The sequence below is a fragment of the Cajanus cajan genome, chromosome 6, assembly GCF_000230855.2.
Source record: "Cajanus cajan strain Asha chromosome 6, NIPB_CcT2T_4, whole genome shotgun sequence".
In the NCBI taxonomy this organism is placed as follows: Eukaryota; Viridiplantae; Streptophyta; class Magnoliopsida; order Fabales; family Fabaceae; genus Cajanus; species Cajanus cajan.
Window position 1 is genome coordinate 23,975,728 of NC_138522.1, and position 22,800 is coordinate 23,998,527.

Consider the following 22,800-nt stretch of genomic DNA (forward strand, 5'->3'; position numbering starts at 1 on the left):
GAGGGTTGCCATCAAGTGGTATCTAGAGCCAATGGTTCTTCAAGGGTAATCTCTAGTCTATTTTGAGTCTTTTAAAAATCTGGTCATGTCATGGTGTCTTCTTGCTTGTCTTGAAGTTGTGCTTGATAGATCATATTCATGCTATATTCTCATGGTCTATGTGTCTTGTTTTGTTCATTGATTCATGCCATAAATTTCCTTATGAATCATCTTGGTGCCTAGGTTTCTTTGTAGGATCCGTCCATTTTTGTTTAAGTTTGGGTGGCTGGAAAATTTTGTGCATGATAAGAAAAATGATGATCATGTGTTTTTATTTTATAATCTATTAAGTTTTGTCATAAGAGTATGATTCTCCCTAATTTTTCTTGAAAGAAAAATCCAAATACACATGCCTAAAGACTTTCATGATCAAAATATGATATGCATGCTATATGTTTGTTGAAATGGCCGTGGGATTTAGAGTGCTTTAGAGAGTCAATCATGCATGTTAATTAATCCTAGCATGTTCCTTGATATTTAACCATTCATGTGTGATTTGTATCTTTGCACACATTGCAAAAATCGGCCATCTTGCTTTCCTTTTCCATTTGCACTTAATATGAACATGTTTTGCTTGATAATTTGAGGTTGAAAAGTGATTATATGTGCTTATTTTACTGCTGGACTTTATTACACAAAAAGCTCAAAGAAACTAAAATTATTGACTCATTAAGCCATCACTAATTGCTAAAAGGATACTCCAAATTTTTTGCTAATCAAAATCAACAAACACAAGTGTAAAACCCAAGCAAAGGAGGAATATTAATATATAAAAAAAAAGCAAGAAAGTGGCTGGACATTATCATTAAAAAAAAAAAAAAAAAGTGCCAAAACAAGTGAAAAAAAAAATGCAAACAAAAGGGATCCTTTGCTAGACTTGTGGACTTTTGGACAATTTTTCCTACCTTAGCAATTGGAGTTATTCTTTGGACCTTTGGACTATGTTTTAATGGCTGAATGAGACTTTAAAATTTAACATGTTAAGTGCAACATTTTATCAAACACTTGCTACTCAATTCTAGTGCCATTCTAGGAATTAATCTTTTGAGTACTTGCCTTTCTTAATGTGCCTTAATTTTAGTTTTTGTGTCTTCTTTCTACTCTTAAGTTTTGTCACATATATCTCTACTTGAGTTTAGCCTTTTTAATTGTGCCTTTTTAGTTTTATTTCTTTGGACTCTTGTACTCTTGGGTGGTTTCTTCTTGATCTAGGTGTGGAAAGCTCCTAAAACTCATCACATACACTTTTGGTGAATTGATTGGAGGAGCTGTCCGATTTGATTCCAAGACCTTTGGAAGGATTTCTACTATCAAAAAGAGTGCATACACATTGAGAGGCTAACTTTTGGTTGTTCCTTGTGAAGGGGTGACAAGTGGGAGACTTGAAGACTCAATTTCTTGAATTGTTTTATCTTTTGCACCATTTCTTTTAGGCCACTTGTATTTGGCCTTTGTTTATTCATTTTTGGTTTGTAATTGGCCATTTCTAAACCTCTTCACTTTGGTTTTAGTTCGTGTAGTTGAAGGTGATTTGAAAACCTTCACCTAGGACTTCGACTAGAGTATGTTTTAAGTGCTTTCCTTGTTGCATGTTTTAAAGCTTTTAGTAGTATAATTGCTTAGGTCCTTACTTTGCTTCCAATTATGTTTAGAAGGCTTGCTTTTGCCTACTAGGGGTAACGTGCACACACACACTTCATTGTTGTGCCAAATTGTTTTGTAAGAAAAGTTGAAAAGGCTTAGTGATTTTTACTTGATAAGGCTTGGTTATTAAGTGATTCTTTGTAGTCCACCTCCCTTTGAAAGTTCACTTTGTACACTTAGGCCTTTCCTACCTATCTTGCACTTTGAAAACCTTTTGTGAAAACCCTTTTATCACTCACTCTTTGTGAAAAACTTTTTCAACCTTTTTGAAAACAAATTTGTGAAAACCTTTTCTTGATCAAAGATGAGTGATCATTCTAGTGTTCATGGTCATAATTCTTGTAGTACTAGGTCTAGTGTTAGGGATGAACTTAGGCAACTAAAAGAGTACCTAAGAAAAAAAGAAGAGGAAAATATAAAAAGAGAGGAAGAGTTGAGAAGAAAAGAAAAAAAGTTTAAAAAAAATAATGCGGAAATAAAAAGGTTACTTGCAAAATTAGTTGAGAGGAGAGAAACTAGTGGATCCAAACCTAGGGTTGTCTCAACTAGGTATCAAAATTCCAAAGAGGTTAGAATCCCTAAGAGTATGCATGAGGAAGAAAATACAAAAAGAGAGGATGAACTTAGAAGAAAAGAAAAAGAAAAGAAAATAGAAAAGAAAGAAAAAATGAAGAAAAGTATAGAGAAAGTTCAAGAGTGGTTAGAAAATGAAACACAACCAACACTCTTAGAGAAGAGTAAGGAGGATAATGTTTCTTCCAAAAGGCTTATGCTTGAAGAGAGTCACTTTCCCATTGAAAATGATTTAAAAGAAACTCTCTTTATTCATCAAGACCTTAACTCTTTCTCTCACATTGCTACTAGTCATGAAGTGGAGATTCAAAAACAAGTCCTTTTTAAAGAAAAAGAATCTCAACTTCAAGATTTAGTGAAGAAGAAGTGGACTTCACTTAGTCCCACTTCTTGTGCTACTTCCTTGGTGGTGCCCAAGGAAGATAAGCCTTCCTTCTTTAAGACTTTCTCCACTTTAGTTCCCTTCATAAAGCACCCAACTTTAGATTTGTATGATTTGTTGGATACATCTCATGGTGTCCTATTTTCTATTTTTGATCTTGAGGGAAGTTCAAACTTATTTGAACTTAACTTGGATACTTCCCTACAAGACAAACTTAGATTATATGAGTTTTCTAAACTCCTCTTAGCACCTTTTTCTCATATGTATCTAACAAATTATGCAATACAAAGTTGTTTAGGTAATTTTTTAGTTAAGTTTTCTTTATTTTCCAATACATACCTAGGTCATTACATTGGGCACTTCCAACAAGATATTTTAGTTTTTAGGACTAATACATTAGTGTGCTATAGTTTTAGTCTTTTTACCTTTTTAGGTTTTAGTTATACACCTAGACTTCACCATGGGGAGGATCCTATCCTTAACATTAGAGAGTCTAGTTCTTTTAATTTAGACAATCTTTTTAGCATTTTTAGTAGAACTCCTCTTAGGATACACTTTCCATTTCTATCATATACTATTACCTCTAATGCTTATTTTTATGTTTTTGTTGGTCATGATGCCCACCATGAGGAACCTCTTGATTTGAGGTCAAATCCTTTTCAAGAGGGAGGGAATGATGGAATAACACTAAGGCCAAGAAGACCAAGAGGTGATATATTGAAGGAAGCAAGAGGAATGGGTTAGTGTTGAAAAACCATAGGAGGAGTAAGCCTACTTTTGGGCCTTAACTCCTAAGTTTTTATAGCATTTATTTTTATTCCTATTTTTTTCCCTTATCTTTAATTTCCTATTTTACCCTTGTATTTTGGGGTGCTTAGGACTTAGAATTTATTTTCCTTGTATTTCCCATCTTTCCTTTGTATTATGGGGTGCTCTAGATAATTAGGTTTTTAATTTTGGGCTAGGGTGTTAATTAGAGGGTGATGCATGTTTTTTGGTGTCATTGGGTCTATTTTTGGTGTTAGAAAGGCTTAGGCCCAAGTGGAGGGCAAAGGTTGCATGGTCTTATCATGCACCTAGATATAGCCAATCTAAACCCAAAGATTCCATCCTTGGCCACCAAGTTGCATCTAGGGTTCATTTGCATTTCATTTGGAATGCATTTGCCTACTCCAAATGCAACCCTAGATGCCTCCCCTCCTATAAATACCCAACATCTCACACCTTGTAAATACTTTGGAATTTATGATATTAAGAGAGCCTTTGTGCCTTAATATTCTTCCTTAGTCCCCTTGGTCATTTCGGCCACCTATCCTTCTCATCTTCACCGTGAGTGTTCTCACCTTTAGGAGTGGCCTTCATCCATCAATGAAGTGAGCCAAAACCCTAGAGTACCACCTTAACATATCATCAAACACCTAGCCTCCATAAACACCATTCACCCATCTCCATCTCCAAGGCTAGAAACCTTGAGTTCCATGATCCAAGGAGTCCGGTCATCCCTCTTTCATGCTCTTTACTCAATCCATGCAAGGAGGGTTGCCATCAGTATTTAAACTTGAATATTTTATGTACTTAATAATTGTTATTTAAATTTTAATTCTTTATTTTGTTTCTGTTTAATCATATTTGTTTTAAGTAGGTTTTAACTGATAATTTATTTATTTTTTGTGATTATAATAGGTTTATTTGAATTAATAAATATATTTTATATTAAAATTATTTATTTGGATTCTGTGTTATTTATGCAATATTAATTACGTGTTAAATTATTTTATTTATCTGTTATGTTATTTAATTTTTAAATTTTAATTATTTTTAAATTAATTTATTTATCTGTTATGTTAGTTATTTTTATAAAAAAAGTAAAAAAATACATGTAAATTAATATTATAAATATTCCGAGTTAATTGCAAATTAATTTGTAGTGAAAAAATATTGTTTATAAAGTAAATAATTTGAAAAAAAAATACAATTATTCGTAAAATAATTTTATAAAGTCATCCATTTAATTTTATTTATTAATCATATTTATTTTATAACTGATAATTCAATTAATTTTTTCTTATTATAATTGGTTTATTTGAATTATGAAATTAATTTTATTAAATCTGTCTGGAAAATTTAATTAAATATAAAATTTAATTTAAGTTATTTATAACTGTTATAATTGTTATTTAAAATTATGTATTTTGATTCTGTGTAATTTTTTCTGATTATAATTAGTTAATTTGAGTTAATAAATTTAATTTATATATAAATTATTTATTTGGAGTCTGTGTTATTTATTTGGATTATGATTATATTTAGTTATTTATTTATCTGTTTGTAGTGAAAAAATAATTTTTATAAAATAAATTATTGTAAACAAAAAATTAAATTTTTGGAAATTAAATTTGTTAAATCTGCCAGTAAAATTTAATTAAATATAATATTTAATTAAATTTGTTGCTGGATTTCCTCATCTCAGGTATTTATTATTTTCAGGGTTTTTCTCTTATTAATAATTGTGATTTATTTTAAAATTTTATATTTTGATTATGTGTAATTTATTGATGTATATACATATATTTTTTAAGGTTGTTTATGTGTTATTTTCCTATAGATTATATGATGTTAATTAAATCAAAAATATAAATTATGTGTTCAAAAATAATTAATTTTATTACATTTTGTTATAGATGGTATCATCATCATCTTTTAGGGGTATGCGTGTCACATGTGGACCCGTCGACGATGATTTATTATCGCTGCAAAATATACATGTGTCACAGCATGTTTGGAATAGAGAAGAAGACAGGAGACTAATAGCATGACGTGCTGCTCCGACGCGCACTGGAATTGCAGGAGTTCCAGAACAAATAATTCCGTTACTGGATCAAGCTGGTTTCGGATGGATAGCGCGTCTGAATTATATCAAAGTTAGTCCTGGTTTGCTAACGGCTTTGGTAGAGCGATGGAGACCAGAGACACATACATTTCACATGTCATTCGGAGAGTGCACAATTACTCTTCAAGATGTTGGCATGCTTGTTGGTCTTCCGGTTGACGGTGAACCGGTATTATCTCGAGGCAGTCCAAATATATTGGGATTGGGTAATTATAACTTGACTTTAAATTATTTGTAAATTTGTAGTATATTGTTTATATTAATAATAGTTAAATTTTTTGTTTGATTTTATGCAGCTGAGGAGTTGTTAGGGGTTGTTCCACCGCAGTCTGAAATTAAAGGACATCGCGTTAGGCTATCTTGGTTGGCAGCAAACTTTGGGGACATTGCTGATGACATAGATGATGTACATGTCTTGGTTCGTTATGCTAGAGCCTGGATATTACGTTATCTAGGAGGAGTGCTTGTTCCCGATAGATCTTCGGCGTATGTGTCCTTACGGTGGTTGGTGTTTTTGTGCGAGTTTGATATTATTAGGACTTATGCATGGGGTGCAGCTGTGCTTGGATATTTGTATCGAAATTTATGCACCTCAACCGATTACAAAACCCCAACCTGCGGTGGATTTACCCTTTTATTACAGTTATGGGCATGGGAACGATTCCCAACCATTATGTCTTCACCATTGCCACCTATTCCTCCCGGCAGTCCAATTGGTTTAAGGTACGAGCAAATTTCAAACTTGACATTTTGACAATTAATCAGTTAATTAAACATTATTTAATTGTTTATAATTTGTTTTTTCAGGTGGTCAAAAACTGCGACCAAAATAAGTATGAGCGATGATATAAAATTTTATCGCAAATAAAACCTTCTATCATGCATTGTACATCATCATCGTCACTCAATTCCAATGAAGAATATATGTTCTCATCATGCTGTGAAACAACAAATCTGTAAGTTACAGATAATATAACTTGATTTGACTTAAGATGAAATTTGTTGTGAATCCTTCTCTTTAATATATTCAAAGTTAAACCTCGCTTAATATACATCCCTTTTTTTGGTCCCTCAAATGTTACACCTTCTGGACTTTCACACATCCTTCCAGTGTAAATATAAGCTATAATTTGATCCATAATATCTGCAGAAAAATTTAAATATTAGTACAAATACATACAACTTATTTAAACTAAAAAAAATTTCAATCATAAATAAGAATTTAAAACTCAACTTAACAGGAGCAAAGAATCAACCAGACTGATTTAGTGGATAAATAACAAATACAGTAACAAAAACAACAAATGAAGTAGAGATATCGATGTGATTTAGCAGAACGGAGAGGGGGTATATATACTGCAAGAGTGTACATCACCTATAGCGACATCTACATAAATTATTTAATAAAAATTTAAAAAAATTGAAGTCGCTATGGGCCATAGCTCCAGTTTTAAAAATATATGTATTATTTTATAAATATAAAATGTTTAGAAATTTATAAAAAAAATAACGGATAAAAGGGAAAAAAAGGATTGAAATAAGAAAAAATTGTAAATTTCAAAAAATAAGTAATATAATGTAAAAAATAATTTAAAAATGAAAAAAAAAAATTGGGGCGCTATGGCCCATAGCTCTACTTAGGAGCTTTGGCCCATAGCGCCAGTTTAAAAAATATATCTAATATTTTTTAAATATAATATTTGTTTAGAAATTTATAAAAAAATAACGGATAAAAGAGAAAAAAAGGATTGAAATAAGAAAAAATTGTAAATTTTAAAAAATAAGTAATATAATGTAAAAAATAATTTAAAAACAAAAAAAAAAATAAAAATTGGGGCGCTATGGCCCATAGCTCCACTCAGGCGCTATGCCCCATAGCACCAGTTTAAAAAATATATCTAATATTTTTTAAATATAATATTTGTTTAGAAATTTATAAAAAAAATAACGGACAAAAGGGAAAAAAAGGATTGAAATAAGAAAAAATTATAAATTTTAAAAAATAAGTAATATAATGTAAAAAATAATTGAAAAAGCAAAAAATAAAAATAAAAAATTGGGGCGCTATGGCCCATAGCTCCACTCAGGCGCTATGGCCCATAGTGCTAGTTAAAAAAATATATCTAATATTTTTTAAATATAATATTTGTTTAGAAATTTATAAAAAAAAATAACGGATAAAAAGGAAAAAAAGGATTGAAATAAGAAAAAATTGTAAATTTTAAAAAATAAGTAATATAATGTAAAAAATAATTGAAAAACGAAAAAAAATAAAATAAAATTGGGGCGCTATGGCCCATAGCTCCACTTAGGCGCTATGACAGTTTAAAAAAATACATATTATTTATTTTAAAATTACATTTTTATAAAACTTAATTTTCTTTTTATAATTATATAATAAATAGTTCAGTTTATTATGTTTATTTTACATTATTATTATTTTCGTTTTTTATTTTATTTTTTTCTTTACTTAGTGTCGCTATGGGCTATATAATTTTTTTAAGCCCATCAGTTGTGGTGGGCCAGCCTATAGCGACAATGATACAGCCCAACCAAGCTAAAAAAAAAAAGCCACGTGGCATGGGTGTCGCTATGACCCATAGCGACACCCAATAAAACAACCCCAAAGGTGTAAAATGTTTCAAAACAGTCCCATTTTGGTAATTTGTTTGTAAAAGTGCACCACAATGGCCGTTTAGCCGATTTTTCCACAAGTTACTTCTAAAGTATCTCATCTATTCTGTCATGATCTATTGTAGCCTTCCCATAAAAATAAATAAGCAAATCAGACAAAATTATAGAAGTATACGATGATCATTCAAAAGAAAAGTTATAAGGTTAACATATTCCATCAAATTTTGATGTGGGTGGATGGCAGTGACGAGCTCAAAAACTACACAAACTATTTATAATTTTCTTTTATAACTTGTGGAAATATACGTGGGATCTATATAATACACTCTCTATTTTATAATAAGTGTTAGATTCAAGATTTTTCACATTGATTAAGAAAAATTAATAAATAGAAGAAAAAGAATAATAATTTTATAAGATTAACTTTATTATTAATCTATTTCGTTGAACGTGATAAACTACAATAATCTATTTTTTATTTACTTTATTATGGGACAAATAGACAAGGGAAACTTATTTTGTGATTTTAATATGATTTTTAAGATTAACATGAATAATTTATTAGGGAATCAAACACATGTTTAATTAATTTGGCCAATGTCAAAGTGAATTTTAAGTAGATTGAATGTGAAATTGATTTGAATTGCAGTTTAAAGCTCTTATCTTTGTTTTCATGTGTTACATACTTTTTATTATTAGTATTGGTACATAGGAAAATAGTCTAGCTTGCTCTAGCTTTAGAAGAACACGAAGGATCTCTTAAAGTTATTATAAGGTCCAAAGAAAATAATGCTTTGACACATCGGTTTTCAAGTACAAATAATACTACATCGATCTTCTATGGCAATGCTTAATATGCATGTTAATTTTACTCCTCACCAGTTTCATTTAATTTTCTATTAACTATTGATTAAATAGACTTTTGTTTTCTATTATAATATATTTGTTTGTGTTTCTACAATTTTAATCTTTTTAGACTATCATATGGTTCCATTTCCATGACTATGCAATGACATTATCAATTTTTGAACCCTTATCAAAATATTGATCTCATAAATGAGCTATTATTTATGACTTAATGTTTTTATTCTAAAAGTTGAAGGGATGGTTTTAATGATTTTCTTTAAAATCAATGACTAAATAAGGGGGTGAATAAATTTGTAATAAAAAAAAATCGCCAAATTGACCTTTTAAAATATTCTAGCCAAATCATTAATCATCATTAATGGTCACCCTAAAAGAACCACCCTAAACCTTTTAAAACAAGCCCTCATCGTTTTTACCACAAAAGAACCACTTCCTGCCTAGCCAAATGGTTACCCTAAAAAACCTCACTATGAAATTCTTGTATGAAGACATAAAGCTATCAAATAGTTGTTGCTCTGAAACCCTAATCAATGATACCCACTTAGCCAAATCGGACGGTTGAGTATAATAAAAATGCAAAAATAAGGAAGGTGTCGGCACCATGTTCAAACATTGACATAGGTGGTTGAACGCTTGCATCTATGCCCAACTATTGGGATGCAACTAGGTCAGCACCACATTGAGCAGTTTAAGAACTCCCAATGTGAAGTCATCAAATGGCAGCTTTTGCTTTAGATCCCGAAACAAGTAATCGTATACAAAAAAAGAATCCATCTTTGGCACATGCTTGCTTAAAAATACATAATCTGCATTTGGTGATGCATCATTTCGGCACAATACCGACCATATATGGATCCTCCTCATCATCGAATAATAAACACTTGGTATATTCCAATAAGTTAGCGATCGATCGGACATCTCGATATTGCGAAAAATAAGATGCCAATTCTCCATTTACCTAGGAAAATCTTGGTACAACAAACAGGTCGTACTTCGTTCGATTGGACACCCGTTTCAGGGAAAGCCGACCCGCCGAGCTTATGCGATCGAGTTCTCTTGACTTCCCTCACTCCTTTGCGGTCGATCGCTATCAATAATAACCACCTTGGGTTCACCCCTAACCAAATCCACACCCACACTTATTCTTGCGCTAGATGATGAAGACATTAACGAAGACAAGTCGGACGACGACCCCAATATAGATGACCCTACCGACGACTTCTCGACCGAAGTGTGATAAGACATTACATCCATGAGAAAGAAAAACGTACCAGTTAAATGCATATATTACTCGACTTTCCCTAAAATTCCCTTGGTAAGAAGACACTCACTCAGCTATTGCAAAGATATCACTCGATCGTAGATAGAACAGTGAAGTGGACTCCACTACATGCCCTTATATAGCACTTTGACAGAGAGAAAAAAATTAAAACCGCTCAAGCATAACCATAAGATCTTGGAGATCTGACGATGTAAATGGTGTGAAAAGGCATGAGGTTCACTCGACACCCCAGAAGGCAATTAATACTAAGGTGCAATAAGGGATAACCCTAATTTACAACCCATCAAGGTGAGGCCCATTAACATTAGTATAAATAAGCCCTATCTCAAGGTAAATTTAGATGGAGATTTTTACTAATTACATAGAGAAACTTACTTGATCGTCGGAGTATCTTTTGCAGGTGCAAACCAGAAACCGGTCAGAAGAGACAATAGGAAGGAAGGCATCAACAAGGAAGGAAGGTATCTATGTAGGTACAAATCGCATTATTGGAAAAAATACAAGTCTCATATCGACTAGAGATAAGTCAATTAAAGAGTATATAAGTATATATTTTTTCACCTTACAAGCCAATTTTGTAGGGTTAAATTAGACTCAAATACACTATTTTAAGACATATATCTCACACATGTATAACACATATAAGCAATATGGATAACATATAAAATTATACACAACACCATTCAAACATTCATAATTAATACTCAATTTTACATTCAATACATGAATCTCATAACCAACCAAATTAATGTCTCATGCAACTTATGCTATTATTTTTACATGCTTGTGGTATCAATTTCCAATATTAGCAAAGTTGCTCCAAATACAAGGTAGTCTAGCAAAGATGGAGTAAGGTTGAAGCAAGTGAAGTAGTCTTGCTCCTTTTGTCCTTCTCCGAATGTGAAGACCTTTTCCTTGAGCTTGCCACGGTTCAAATGATGGAAGAAGATGATTGGAATGGTAGAAGAATCCCTAAGCTAAGGATGGAAGCATCCAAGCTAAAGATCCAAAGGAAAGCTCACTTTCAAGTCTAGGAATGGAGGTTTTCCTAGAACTAGAGTGGGTGAGGTTTCGGTGACTCTTGGAGAGAATATGGCTGAAGTAAAATTCAGAATTCTCATTCATTCAAAAGTGAATAAAAGTTATGAAGGATCATGCATATATAGGCTCGGCTAGGGAAGCATTTGGTGCCAAGATTCAAATACCACATGTGGCGCCAAGATTTGAGTTCAAATTTGAAATTTGAATTCAAATCTTCACTCCCATGTGCAAGTCCGTGAATCTAGGTGCTCTCATGCATCTTAATTTGATTTAGGAAGCATTTAGGGTTGATTTGGCTAAGCACATGTTCAGCCACAACTGGCACCATCCATGTGATCCCAAATTCAACTTAAATGCCTTCTAAATTAAATCTAGTTTAGCCTAATGAACCTATTTAAGTAATCCCTCAATAATCCTAATCTAATGGCCTAAATACAATGGCCAAGCAAATACAATGGAAAGTAAAAATTACAAGAATGAAAATGAGCCCAATATTGGGTACCAAAAGCCCAAGGCCCATGAAGCCCAAAACTAGGCCCAATAAGCCTATAACCTAAAATGCTATCCTAGATGGTCCAAAATACAAGACCCAAAATATAAAAAACCTATACTAACATGATATATACAAGACATAAGGAAAATAGCTAAAACAAGATATGGCCCATGAGAATCTCAACTTGGGCCTTCTAAGCCCATCGGGCCCATTGGGCCTTGACTGACCCAAACCTTCCTGTCTAGCCCATTCCTCTTGGATCTTTCAATGTATCACCCCTTGCCTTCCTAGGCATGATTCCATCACATGAATCTCATAACCAACCAAATTAATGTCTCATGCAACTTATGCTATTATTTTTACATGCTTGTAATATCAATTTCCAATATTAGCAAAGTTGCTCCAAATACAAGGTAGTCTAGGAGCACATGGATCAGATCACAACACATTGGATGACCTTCTCAATCCACTCTCAACTAGGAGAAGAACTATCAGGATCTAGTCAGGGAATTATAGTCGGTCGTGGTCACCTCCTATACTCATTAGAAGATCATAGAGTCCTTTATGCATAGATTCACACCACTTCTAAATAAATTATGCATGTGGTCTCACACCAAAGCATAAAACACAACAATTAATGCAAATTCTCTACACCAACATCATTATTTTGCCAGACCTTTGTGTTTGGACTTCTACAAAAGACCAAGCATTTCTTAGATTTCCTAATCGCATCACCAACATCACCTCAAATATGCCAAACATCTCAAACATTGCGCATAAGGTTCTTAAACAAATTAACACATACATTTCATAATGTTTATCACACCTCATCAAGCACATTATGCATAAGCATCTCACATATAATCATTCACCAACATATCAAACATTGCACACTTCAATCTCAAGTCAAACATCAATAGTTCATATCACATCACACACGATCATCTAATATCACATATAAGCATAAAGTCTCAAGTACAAAGTCTTATAATCATAATTTCACACCTTTATCATAACCCACTCATCACTCATAAAAAATTATCCCCTAGCACACTTTCTTTCTCAAATATTGGTATTTGTGAAAAAAGATAGACACTAGAGGTGGGGGGGGGGAGGTTTAAATAAAAAGTGTTGGAGAAGAGACAAATGAAACAATCAATATTTTTATATGGGTTCATCTTAATCATTGAGACTGTGTTCGATTCTTAATCTAACCAAATTGGGTTTCAATATGTTAAATAAGATATAAGTATTTTTTCAACAAGCCACTTCTGGCTCAAACATAAGCGTGGAGAAAAGATAGACACTAGAAGGGGGTTGAATAGTGTATATAAAAAACTTGCAGGTTTACAACTAAGTGAAGTAGTATTTGTGGCAAACGAAGCATTAAAAAGAGTAATCAATGAACATAAATAGTTTTTATATTGATTCATCTCAACCACTAAGATTACATCCAGTTCGCAATCCAACCAGATTGAGATCCATTAACTTTCAACAAAGTTACAAGTATTTTTTCACCAAGCCACTTTTGGCTCAATACAAGTGTTCTATGACTAGCCTCTTCAAGGCACTACCTAAGTATTCTTTTTACAAATAAGCCTCTCCAGGTTCAACCCCAAGTATTCTTTTGCAGACAAACATCTTCAGACTCTACCTTATAACAATGATTATGAAGGTATTACAAAGTTGTTGTTATCGTCTCTTTTAAACGTGACTACAACAAAAGTTTAAGCACAAAAGAAGAAGATTTTCTATGTATGTGGTTCTCTCTTGAGTTGAATATGTTCTCTGTATCTCATTTACTTTCTTGAGTTCTAAAGCTTCTTATATAGTAGCTTCAAAAGAGATGACCATTATAGCTTCTTGAGTCTAATTCATAGAATTGCTTCGTCGTACTCCTTCGTCTGATCTAGAGAGAAGAAGTATCCATTAATGGATTTAATGCTTCAATTAATGCCTTTTACTTAAACGTACCTCTTATCTTTGATAGATTAAGCTACTTATCAAAGTAGAGTAACAAAGTGAGAACAACAAGAAGCAAAGTCAGTATGCGACGAGAATGCAACACTTTTCTTATATCTAATACTCCTTTAACAAATATATTATGATAACGAGTTTCTATAATAAATATAACTCGTTATCTACTAGACAAATGCTTTTATCTAAAAGAATGTGACTACATGGTATTAATCAAACAATATGAGATATACATATGTTATGCGTAAAACATCTTTAGAATATATGCACATTTATTTATAAGATTTGTGGTATTATGTTATGATTTTAGATTTGGAGTTTTTCGTGGTATAGAATTAGTTGTTGTAATGTTTTCTTGTAAGCAGTGACGGATCCAAAAATTTCAAGTAGTGGAGACGATACTTAAATATCAACTTGTAATATTGAATATATAATTTAACATTTTTTATTTTTTAAATTTTCTAAAAAAATATTTTTTGAAATATAAATATGCATTATAATTATTCTCTAAGAAGTCTCATATTTCCAACACATTGAATAATTTTTTTATTTTCAAAACTTCAAAAATATCTATGTAAATAATTAAACAATTAAGTTAACCATTTATCTTTTGGTTGGGTCAACCATTACTCCTTTACTAACTTAATAACTATAATTAATATTACATATATAAATATATTAGGGGAAAAGAGGTACAAAGTGTCTCTATTTAGAAACAAAAAGATAATGATAGTTATTTAAAAGATAAGAAATTTAGAAATTAAATGTTGTTAAAGTAGATAAATAGAGAATAAATAAATAAAAGACAATGAAAAAAAAATTATTTAAAAATTATTATAAAAATAAATTAATTTAAAATTTATATACACTAAGAAGAAATATTCTTTTTATTAATAGTAGAGATACTATAAAAAATACTTCAAAATATTAATTTATTGTCTTTAATTTTTTTCTTTTTACATAATAAAACATCAAGAGAATAATAGAGACATTTAACTTTTTATAAAATGATAAGTTAAGATATTTTATTAAAATATGTATATGAAAAATTTGATATGAAAATTTAATGAAGACATTTGTGATTTGTCCCACAATGATAAACGTTCCTACTTATAAGTTTTGAATAATATTATTTGATGTGTATTAAATGTTATATAAGTTTAAAAAATTACCTTTTATTTTATTTTCTTATTCTAATATATTAATATACGGACCATCAAATGCATCTTAAAAACTTATCATACTTTTATCTTAACCGAAGTTTTTCAACTCTTATATTTTGTTTGACTTTTATATCATATTCTATACATTAGATGAGCCGATAAAAGTCTTGAGTTGACCTAATGACAAATAATTTTAATAATGTACATAAAATTTCAACTTCAAACTTTATAATTAAAAAATAAAATTGAAAAAATTTGTAATTAATTTTTTTGTTGTTGAAAGAAACTGTAATTCAAGCTAAAGGCATGAAACGAAATTCAGAAGTACGATTGGGCTGAGAGTTGTCCCGTGACAAGAAAAGATGGACACTATCTTTAGATGGAGTGGGCCCTCACACACAACCAATGGGCTTATTTTCACCCATGCTCTCAACTCCTTCTTTCTAAATTCCCAAAAATATAATAATAATTAAATAAAACAAACACATCCGCTGTCTCATTCATAACCGGGTGGGCTAGGGCATGGGAAGACAAACATAAACCTAAAATTCAAACTAAAATACAATTACTTTTAAAAATAAATAAAAATAAAAATAAAAATAATAAAACAACAATAATGGACCTGGGAGTCCAAATACGAAATCCAAAAGTAAAACCCTATTTTAAATGTTTTCAGAAGTTTACTCGTCCCAACCAAACCACCAGAAATCAGATCTAAGGTCCAATTACCTTCTCGGGTTGGTTCCAAAGCCCAAATCTCTCTCTCTTTTGCCAAAACCCTAGATCTCACTCCGTCAAGCCCGAGGGCCGCTTTCGGGCTTCCGCCCGCTTCCAGAGGTGTCCATCTTCGTCTCCGCCGTTAAATATCCACTGTAACAGCTGGTTAATCTCTTTCCCCTCCTTATTCATTCTCTTTCACTCAAAATTGTTCGATCTCAGCACTGATTGATTTATTAATATAATTTTTTTTCCTTTCCATGGATATTCCAGTCCACTGGACTTGGGCTCGCCAGCCCGAAACGTTTTGGCATATAATTTTTTTTAATTTTTTTTTTTTTTTTTGTGTTTTCTGCTAACTTTTAAAGAGCTGCTTAGTATTTTCCATGTGTGGGCTCTGTTAGTAGTGCTTCAAGTAATTGTTGAATATCATTAGTTACTAGAGATTAGAGAATCACATCTCAGGCAATTCCCACCCTTTTTTTTATAATTTATATCATTATAAATGTAATTATATTGTATGGAAAATGTTTTATTGATTTTAGTATTCCGAAAATAATACAACATAGAAAAGAGGGATAGTGGATGAGCAAATCAGCTTTTATTAGTTGGGTAATGTTTTATTAATGAAATGTGAGTTTACAAATGGTAATGTTTGAGTAGTATAGAGTATTGCAGATGTTCTTATTTTGTCTGAGCTTGGGGGTCAACCCAACCCATTTGTTTGCCCAATTATTCTTTGGATATGTGAACGGTGGCAGGATTACTGGACTAATATAGTTGAAATCTCTTTGTTGGTCTGAATCTTGTGTATTTTGCATTCATACACGATGCAATTAACATATAAGTGTATTTTCTCTGATCTCTAGTACCTATGAAGCCGGATACTTAAAAAAAAAAATATAAAAATATTGGTGTCGTACTCATGTGAGATACCGATCCTCCTTGGATACTTCTGGATACATATCAGAAAAGTATCCGATGTTTTTTTTATAGGATACTTCTGGATACATATTTGAAAAGTATCCAAAAAAGTTTGCCTTAAGCCTCTTGTGCAGCCATATTCTTCCTCATGCTTTGAGAGGAATTGGCGTAATTCTCCTTTGTTAATTCTTTGAATAAAAACAAAATAGATTAAAAGGGGTAGAATATTTGGTTTATGTTTATGATGTACCTTCGACTTCTGTCTATGATGAAGGGTAAAGGAGTGACAATGTTGTGGGTCATTAGTAGAGATATAAATCATCCACTTGATAAAAGTGATAGACTTCTTAAATTGACACTGTTGTCTCCTGAAAAACCAGACTTAGAAGCTATTCTTTTTCTATGGTAAGGAGGGGGAGGGGGAGGGAAGGAGAGTGTTACATTTAGCATCAGATAATAATTTAGTAATAATGCTCGAGTCCTAGGCTATTGTATAAATCCCATATTTACAATGATGCTTTTTTATTGAAATTGTTAACTAAATTTGGTTGTGATATGAGCAGAAATTGTATTCTACCCTTTTTTTTGGTTATGATCACAAGTATCATTTTGTGAATTGTGATCATCATAGTTATGAATTGATGAGAATGACTAATGTCTCTTTCTTTACCCATAATCTCCATCTATATAATTTTTTCTATAAATTTTTAGTAAACTTATCTAGAACATATCATATCTTAACGTTCAAAAATTTGTTCTATCCCTGTACCTGAGTTGTGCAAAGTATTTGGGCTTCATAGTATAGTACTTTATCTTTAATATATCTATCTCTGCAAAATGTTTCTTGATTGTAATTCACTGTTACTATCTTTTTATTCCAGGTGAGGCAGGATGGTTGATAACCTTGAAGAAGACAAAGTGGCAGTGACTCCTGATATGGAAAATGATCGAGTTGATACTGATGCTCTACCTAGCAATGATCTTGCAGAGTCTGAAACACTGCCAGACAGTAGTGTGGAAAAGTCCGAGTCTGAGCCTAACAAAGATCTGTCCAATTTGGAAAGACAGCATAACAAGGAACTTGCTGCTTCTGAAACACTGGCTACTAATGGTGAAGCAGTAACATTAACCAACCAACATTTGGTCACCTCTGAAGAACCTGCAATTGACAATCCAGAGATTTGTGAATCACTAACCAGCAACCAGCCAGGCAATGCTGAGGCCTCGCAGATAAGTCAGATAGTTAATTCTGAGGCACCACACACCAATCAGTCAGCCAACTCTGAAGCTTTATCTGACAGTCAGTTTGTTAGATCTGAAGCACCTCTTGATAAGAATATTGAGTTATTGCCTAGCCATGCCATGTGTAATTCTGAAACACAGACTAGTAATGGTGTGGTTGTACCTGAAACACAGCACGGTGATGAGGTGGTTATGTCTGATACTGTGCAAGGCAATGAGGGTATCATGTCTGAAACTCAGCAAAGCAATGTGGTGATGTCAGAACCTCAGCCTGAAAATGAGTTGGCCAATCCTATAACAGACTCTAACAATCGTCTCTCCCATTCTGAAATTGGTCCTGATAATCAGTTCACAGATGATGTCCATATGATTCCTGAAGATCAGCTGCCTCAACCTGAATCACTGTCTCATTCAGAACCGCTAACCAATTCTGTACCACTGTCAGATACTCAGACGTGCAATGATGTGGTCATGTCAGAACCTCTGCCTGAAAATGAGTTGGCCAATTCCATAACAGATCCCAACAATCAGCTCTCCCATTCTGAAACTGGTCCTGATAATCACTTCACAAATCTCCATATGATTCCTGAAGATCAGCTGCCACAACCTGAATCACTGCCTCATTCAGAACCACTGCCCGATTCTGAACCACAGGCAGATACTCATCTCACAGACATCAAAGCAATATATCATACTCATCTGACCCATTATGATACGCTGCCCAACAACCATGCAGACCAGTCTGAGGCATTATCACTCAATCAGCTATCTAACTCTGAAGCATTGTCCCATGATCAGCTGGTTAATCCCCAAATGTTGCCTCATTATGAGCTCGAAAATAGTGAAACGATGCACCACAATCAGATGGTTAATTCTCAAGCAAACTATGAAATGACTGTTTCTAATGCCATACCCAGCTACGAGATAATAAATGCCGAGACACCACTGGGCTATGAGGATCGTATTCCAGAAACACAGCCTACTAAGCGGAGGAAAAAGAAGTCTATAGTCTGGGAACACTTTACAATAGAAACAGTTAGTCCTGGGTGTAGAAGGGCTTGCTGCAAGCAATGCGCTCAAACTTTTGCCTATAGTACAGGTTCTAAAGTTGCTGGCACCAGCCATCTCAAACGCCACATAGCCAAGGGGACCTGCTCAGCTCTTCTTCGCAACAATGACCCTAATCAATTGACCCCATATACTGCACGAACTAGGGGAAGTGGGGCTGGGAATGCTAGTGATACACCTAAAAGACGATATAGATCCCCGAGTACTCCTTACATCATTTTTGATCAAGACCAATGCCGTCATGATATTGCCAGGATGATCATTATGCATGATTACCCCCTTCACATGGTTGAGCATCCGGGATTTGTGGCATTTGTACAAAATCTGCAGCCTCAGTTCAAAATGGTGACCTTTAACTCTATCCAAGGAGATTGTGTTGCGACTTACCTGATGGAAAAGCAACACATTGTAAAGTATATTGAGGGATTACCTGGACGTGTTTGTTTGACACTGGACATCTGGACGTCAAGTCAATCTTTAGGTTATGTATTTATTACAGGACATTTTGTTGATCATGATTGGAAGTTGCAGAGGCGAATCCTCAATGTTGTAATGGAACCATACCCTGATTCAGATTCTGCACTCACCCATGCTGTAGCTGTTTGCCTTTCTGATTGGGGGTTGGAGGGTAGGCTTTTTTCTGTCACTTGTAATCAAGCACTGAGTAATGTTGCCCTTGAAAATCTCAGACCTTTACTCTCTGTGAAGAATCCACTTATTCTCAATGGTCAGTTGCTAGTTGGTAATTGCATTGCCCGTACTTTAAGCAGTGTTGCTAAGGAGTTGTTGGGTTCTGCAGAAGACTTGATCAAAAAAATCCGTGATAGTGTAAAATATGTGAAGACTTCAGAATCACATGAGGAAAAATTCTTGGAGCTGAAGCAGCATCTTCAGGTTCCTTGTGAAAGGAGCCTTTTTATTGATGATGAAATCCAATGGAATACATCGTATCAAATGCTTGTGGCAGCTTCTGAGATGAAGGAAGTTTTTTCTTGTTTGGACACTTCTGATCCTGATTACAAGGGAGCCCCATCTATGCAGGATTGGAAGCGGGTTGAGATCTTGTGTAGCTACTTGAAGCCACTTTTTGATGCAGCAAACATTCTTACTACAACAACTCATCCCACTGCTATTACCTTCTTTCATGAAGTTTGGAAATTGCAGTTAGATGCAACTCGTGCAGTTACGAGTGAAGACCCCTTCATTAGCAGGCTTAATAAAATTATGCATGAAAAGATTGATAAGTATTGGAGAGAGTGTAGTCTGGTATTGGCGCTTGCAGTAGTGATGGACCCTCGTTTCAAGATGAAGCTTGTGGAGTTCAGTTTCACAAAAATTTACGGCGAGGATGCTCATGTGCATATAAAGACTGTGGATGATGGAATTCATGAGCTGTTTCATGAGTACGTGGCCCTTCCGCTGCCACTAACGCCGGCCTATGCTGAAGATGGAGGTGCTGGAAGCCACAGTAAGATGGAGGAATCCCCAGTGTTGACAGATAATGGTCTTACAGATTTTGATGCCTACATCAAGGAAACTACTAGCCAACATATGAGGTCTGAGTTAGATCAGTATCTTGAGGAATCGCTGTTACCACGTGTGCCAGACTTTGATGTCTTAGGTTGGTGGAAGCTAAACAAACTCAAGTACCCTACACTTTCCAAGATGGCTAGGGATATATTATCTGTTCCGGTTTCTACTGTTGCTCCTGACTCTGTGTTTTATTCAAAAAGCAAAGAGATGGATCGGTATCGGAGTTCCTTGCGGCCAGAAACTGTGGAGGCCCTTGTATGTGCTAAGGACTGGTTGCAGTATGGAACACCTGAAGCTTCTAATGCACTTGTGCAAATGATATTCTAGATGCTTATACCCTGTATTATATATATAGTTGGTGGGTGCATTTTTATTTGAATTTTCCGTTAGAGTACATTACGTGAGAATTTAACCGTTGTTGTCTTGTTTAACAGTAACATGCACGAACTCATATTTCCTCTTCCATGGGCTTAGTCATGGTTCAAATGGTGAATCTGCTCTCCCCTAATGCCAACATTGGGACATTGATTTCAATATTTAGCAGTAGTTGTTTTGTTAGATTAGCTGTAAACTTGCTTGATAACCACTGGACTAAAGAGATTTTATTTTTAACTCACCCCATGTTTAGTTTTTGTTATGTTAATGGACATTCTATTTAGTTCTTCAACCTTTAGATCGACTAATAAATTATGCGTGGTAAAAGCTATTGCCTGCAAATTACAACTTATCTTTTTCTTTTTGGTTTGCGTCAAAGATATTCAACAATAGAAAATACGGACTAGTTATTGAATTGGTGAAGGTAGTTGTTAAAGATTCAATAGTTCATCTCTGTTTGGACCGGTAATAATTAGTATATATATATATATATATATATATATATATATATATATTTTTAATTTAAATTAATGAAACGAAGTGTCAAATAATTTTTAAAATTTTTAAAATTTGTAAATTTGATATTTTCATTAAGAATTTTAAATTCAACGTTTAAATTATTGAGATTTGATATAGAACATGAGTTATTAAATGAAGTAATTAGATAAATTTATTTATAGAATAAATGAATTCTTTCTTATATATATATATATATATATAAGGAATGCTAATATACTCTTATCTATTTTTTAGTTAGAGTATGTTATCAACTTACACAAAAGTTTTAGGTGAATAAGACCGCTCTTTTCTTTTGATTTGATTAATTTGTATAAAAGATATTATAGTAATTTATTTTTAAAATAAAATAAAATATTTTCTCTCTTATTAACTTCATTCTCCATTTTATTTTTTTTTTCTATTAATTAATTTTCTATTTGTTCAGAGGTAGAGGGAAGACATCATGGGAGATAAGAGAGAAATAAATTAAAGAAAGAATTTAATAGGAGAGAGATAAATGAGTTAGAGAAGGAATTTAATAGGAAAGAGAATTTGAGTTGGAGAAGAAATTTAATAGGAGAGAGAAATGATTTAGAGAATGAAATTAATAAGAGAGAAAAAATATTTTATTTTTTTAAATTAAATTAATTTACTATAATATCCTTTATACAAATTAACCAAATCAAAAGAAATGAGTGATTTTCTTGTTCTTAAATTTTGGTGTAGGTTGCTAACATACTCCAACTAAAAAATAGGTGAGAGTATATTAACATTTCCCTATATATATATATATATATATATATATATATATATACATATATGAGGGAGTTATAATAGCACCGGTGTAACTTTTATCAAGTGTTACACCACTCAATAACTTTATATTAAATACGAATTTTGTAAATCTAACTGTTAGATTGAAAGTTCATATTACTTTATATGTGTATATTAAATTTTATAAAACAAAATTAATGTAATATATTCATTTCAAAATACACTAAAATATGAACACTTTGATCACCTTCAAATTATTGTTCAATTTTAACAAAATTTGATATATACATATAAAGTGATATGAACTTTCAATCTAACGGTTGGATTTACAAAACTCACATTTAATATAAAGTTATTGAGCGGTGTAACACTTGGTAAAAGTTACACGAATGTTATTATAACCCCCTCATATATATATATATATATATATATATATATATATATATATATATATATATATGAGGAGGATTCAAACGACACCGGTGTAACTTTTACTAAGTGTTACACCGCTCAATAACTTTATATTAAATGTGAATTTTGAAAATTCAACCGTTAGATTGAAAGTTCATATCTCTTAGATCATATATGTCAAATTTTGTATTAATCTAAGATGATTTGATACTTCATTCTCATAAAAAAAATTGACGTAATATATTCATTTCAAAATACACTAAAATATGAACA

At 32.6% G+C, this 22,800-nt stretch overlaps 2 protein-coding genes across 4 annotated transcripts; both read left to right on the top strand.

Annotated features, from left to right (window-relative positions):
• Positions 1 to 5,450: 5,450 nt before the first annotated feature.
• On the top strand, positions 5,451 to 6,396 carry LOC145958618 (serine/threonine-protein phosphatase 7 long form homolog). The gene is made up of 4 exons (XM_083076121.1): positions 5,451 to 5,559; positions 5,657 to 5,734; positions 5,825 to 6,251; positions 6,336 to 6,396. The coding sequence occupies exons 1-4, from the start codon at positions 5,451 to 5,453 to the stop codon at positions 6,394 to 6,396; spliced, it is 675 nt and encodes a 224-aa protein (XP_082932247.1).
• A 9,261-nt stretch (positions 6,397 to 15,657) lies between these two features.
• LOC109808213 (zinc finger BED domain-containing protein DAYSLEEPER) lies at positions 15,658 to 21,136 on the top strand. 3 transcript variants are annotated; one of them, XM_020371108.3, is made up of 2 exons: positions 15,658 to 15,867; positions 17,508 to 21,136. In XM_020371108.3, the coding sequence occupies exon 2, from the start codon at positions 17,518 to 17,520 to the stop codon at positions 20,794 to 20,796; it is 3,279 nt and encodes a 1,092-aa protein (XP_020226697.2). In that variant the 5' UTR covers positions 15,658 to 15,867; positions 17,508 to 17,517; the 3' UTR covers positions 20,797 to 21,136. The 3 variants fall into 3 exon arrangements, with proteins under 3 accessions (XP_020226697.2, XP_020226699.2, XP_082933007.1); XM_020371110.3 differs by lacking the exon at positions 15,658 to 15,867 and adding an exon at positions 15,907 to 16,167; XM_083076881.1 differs by lacking the exon at positions 15,658 to 15,867 and adding an exon at positions 16,222 to 17,031.
• The last annotated feature ends 1,664 nt before the right edge of the window (positions 21,137 to 22,800 follow it).

What these genes read in the sequence shown, in the direction of transcription:
- LOC145958618 (XM_083076121.1), top strand. Translation starts at nt 5,451, where the DNA reads ATGACGTGCTGCTCCGACGCGCACTGGAATTGCAGGAGTTCCAGAACA. An exon ending in TCCAAATATATTGGGATTGG is followed by an intron (nt 5,735 to 5,824) that starts GTAATTATAACT and finishes GATTTTATGCAG; the next exon opens with CTGAGGAGTTGTTAGGGGTT. An exon ending in GGCAGTCCAATTGGTTTAAG is followed by an intron (nt 6,252 to 6,335) that starts GTACGAGCAAAT and finishes TTGTTTTTTCAG; the next exon opens with GTGGTCAAAAACTGCGACCA.
- LOC109808213 (XM_020371108.3), top strand. Translation starts at nt 17,518, where the DNA reads ATGGTTGATAACCTTGAAGAAGACAAAGTGGCAGTGACTCCTGATATG.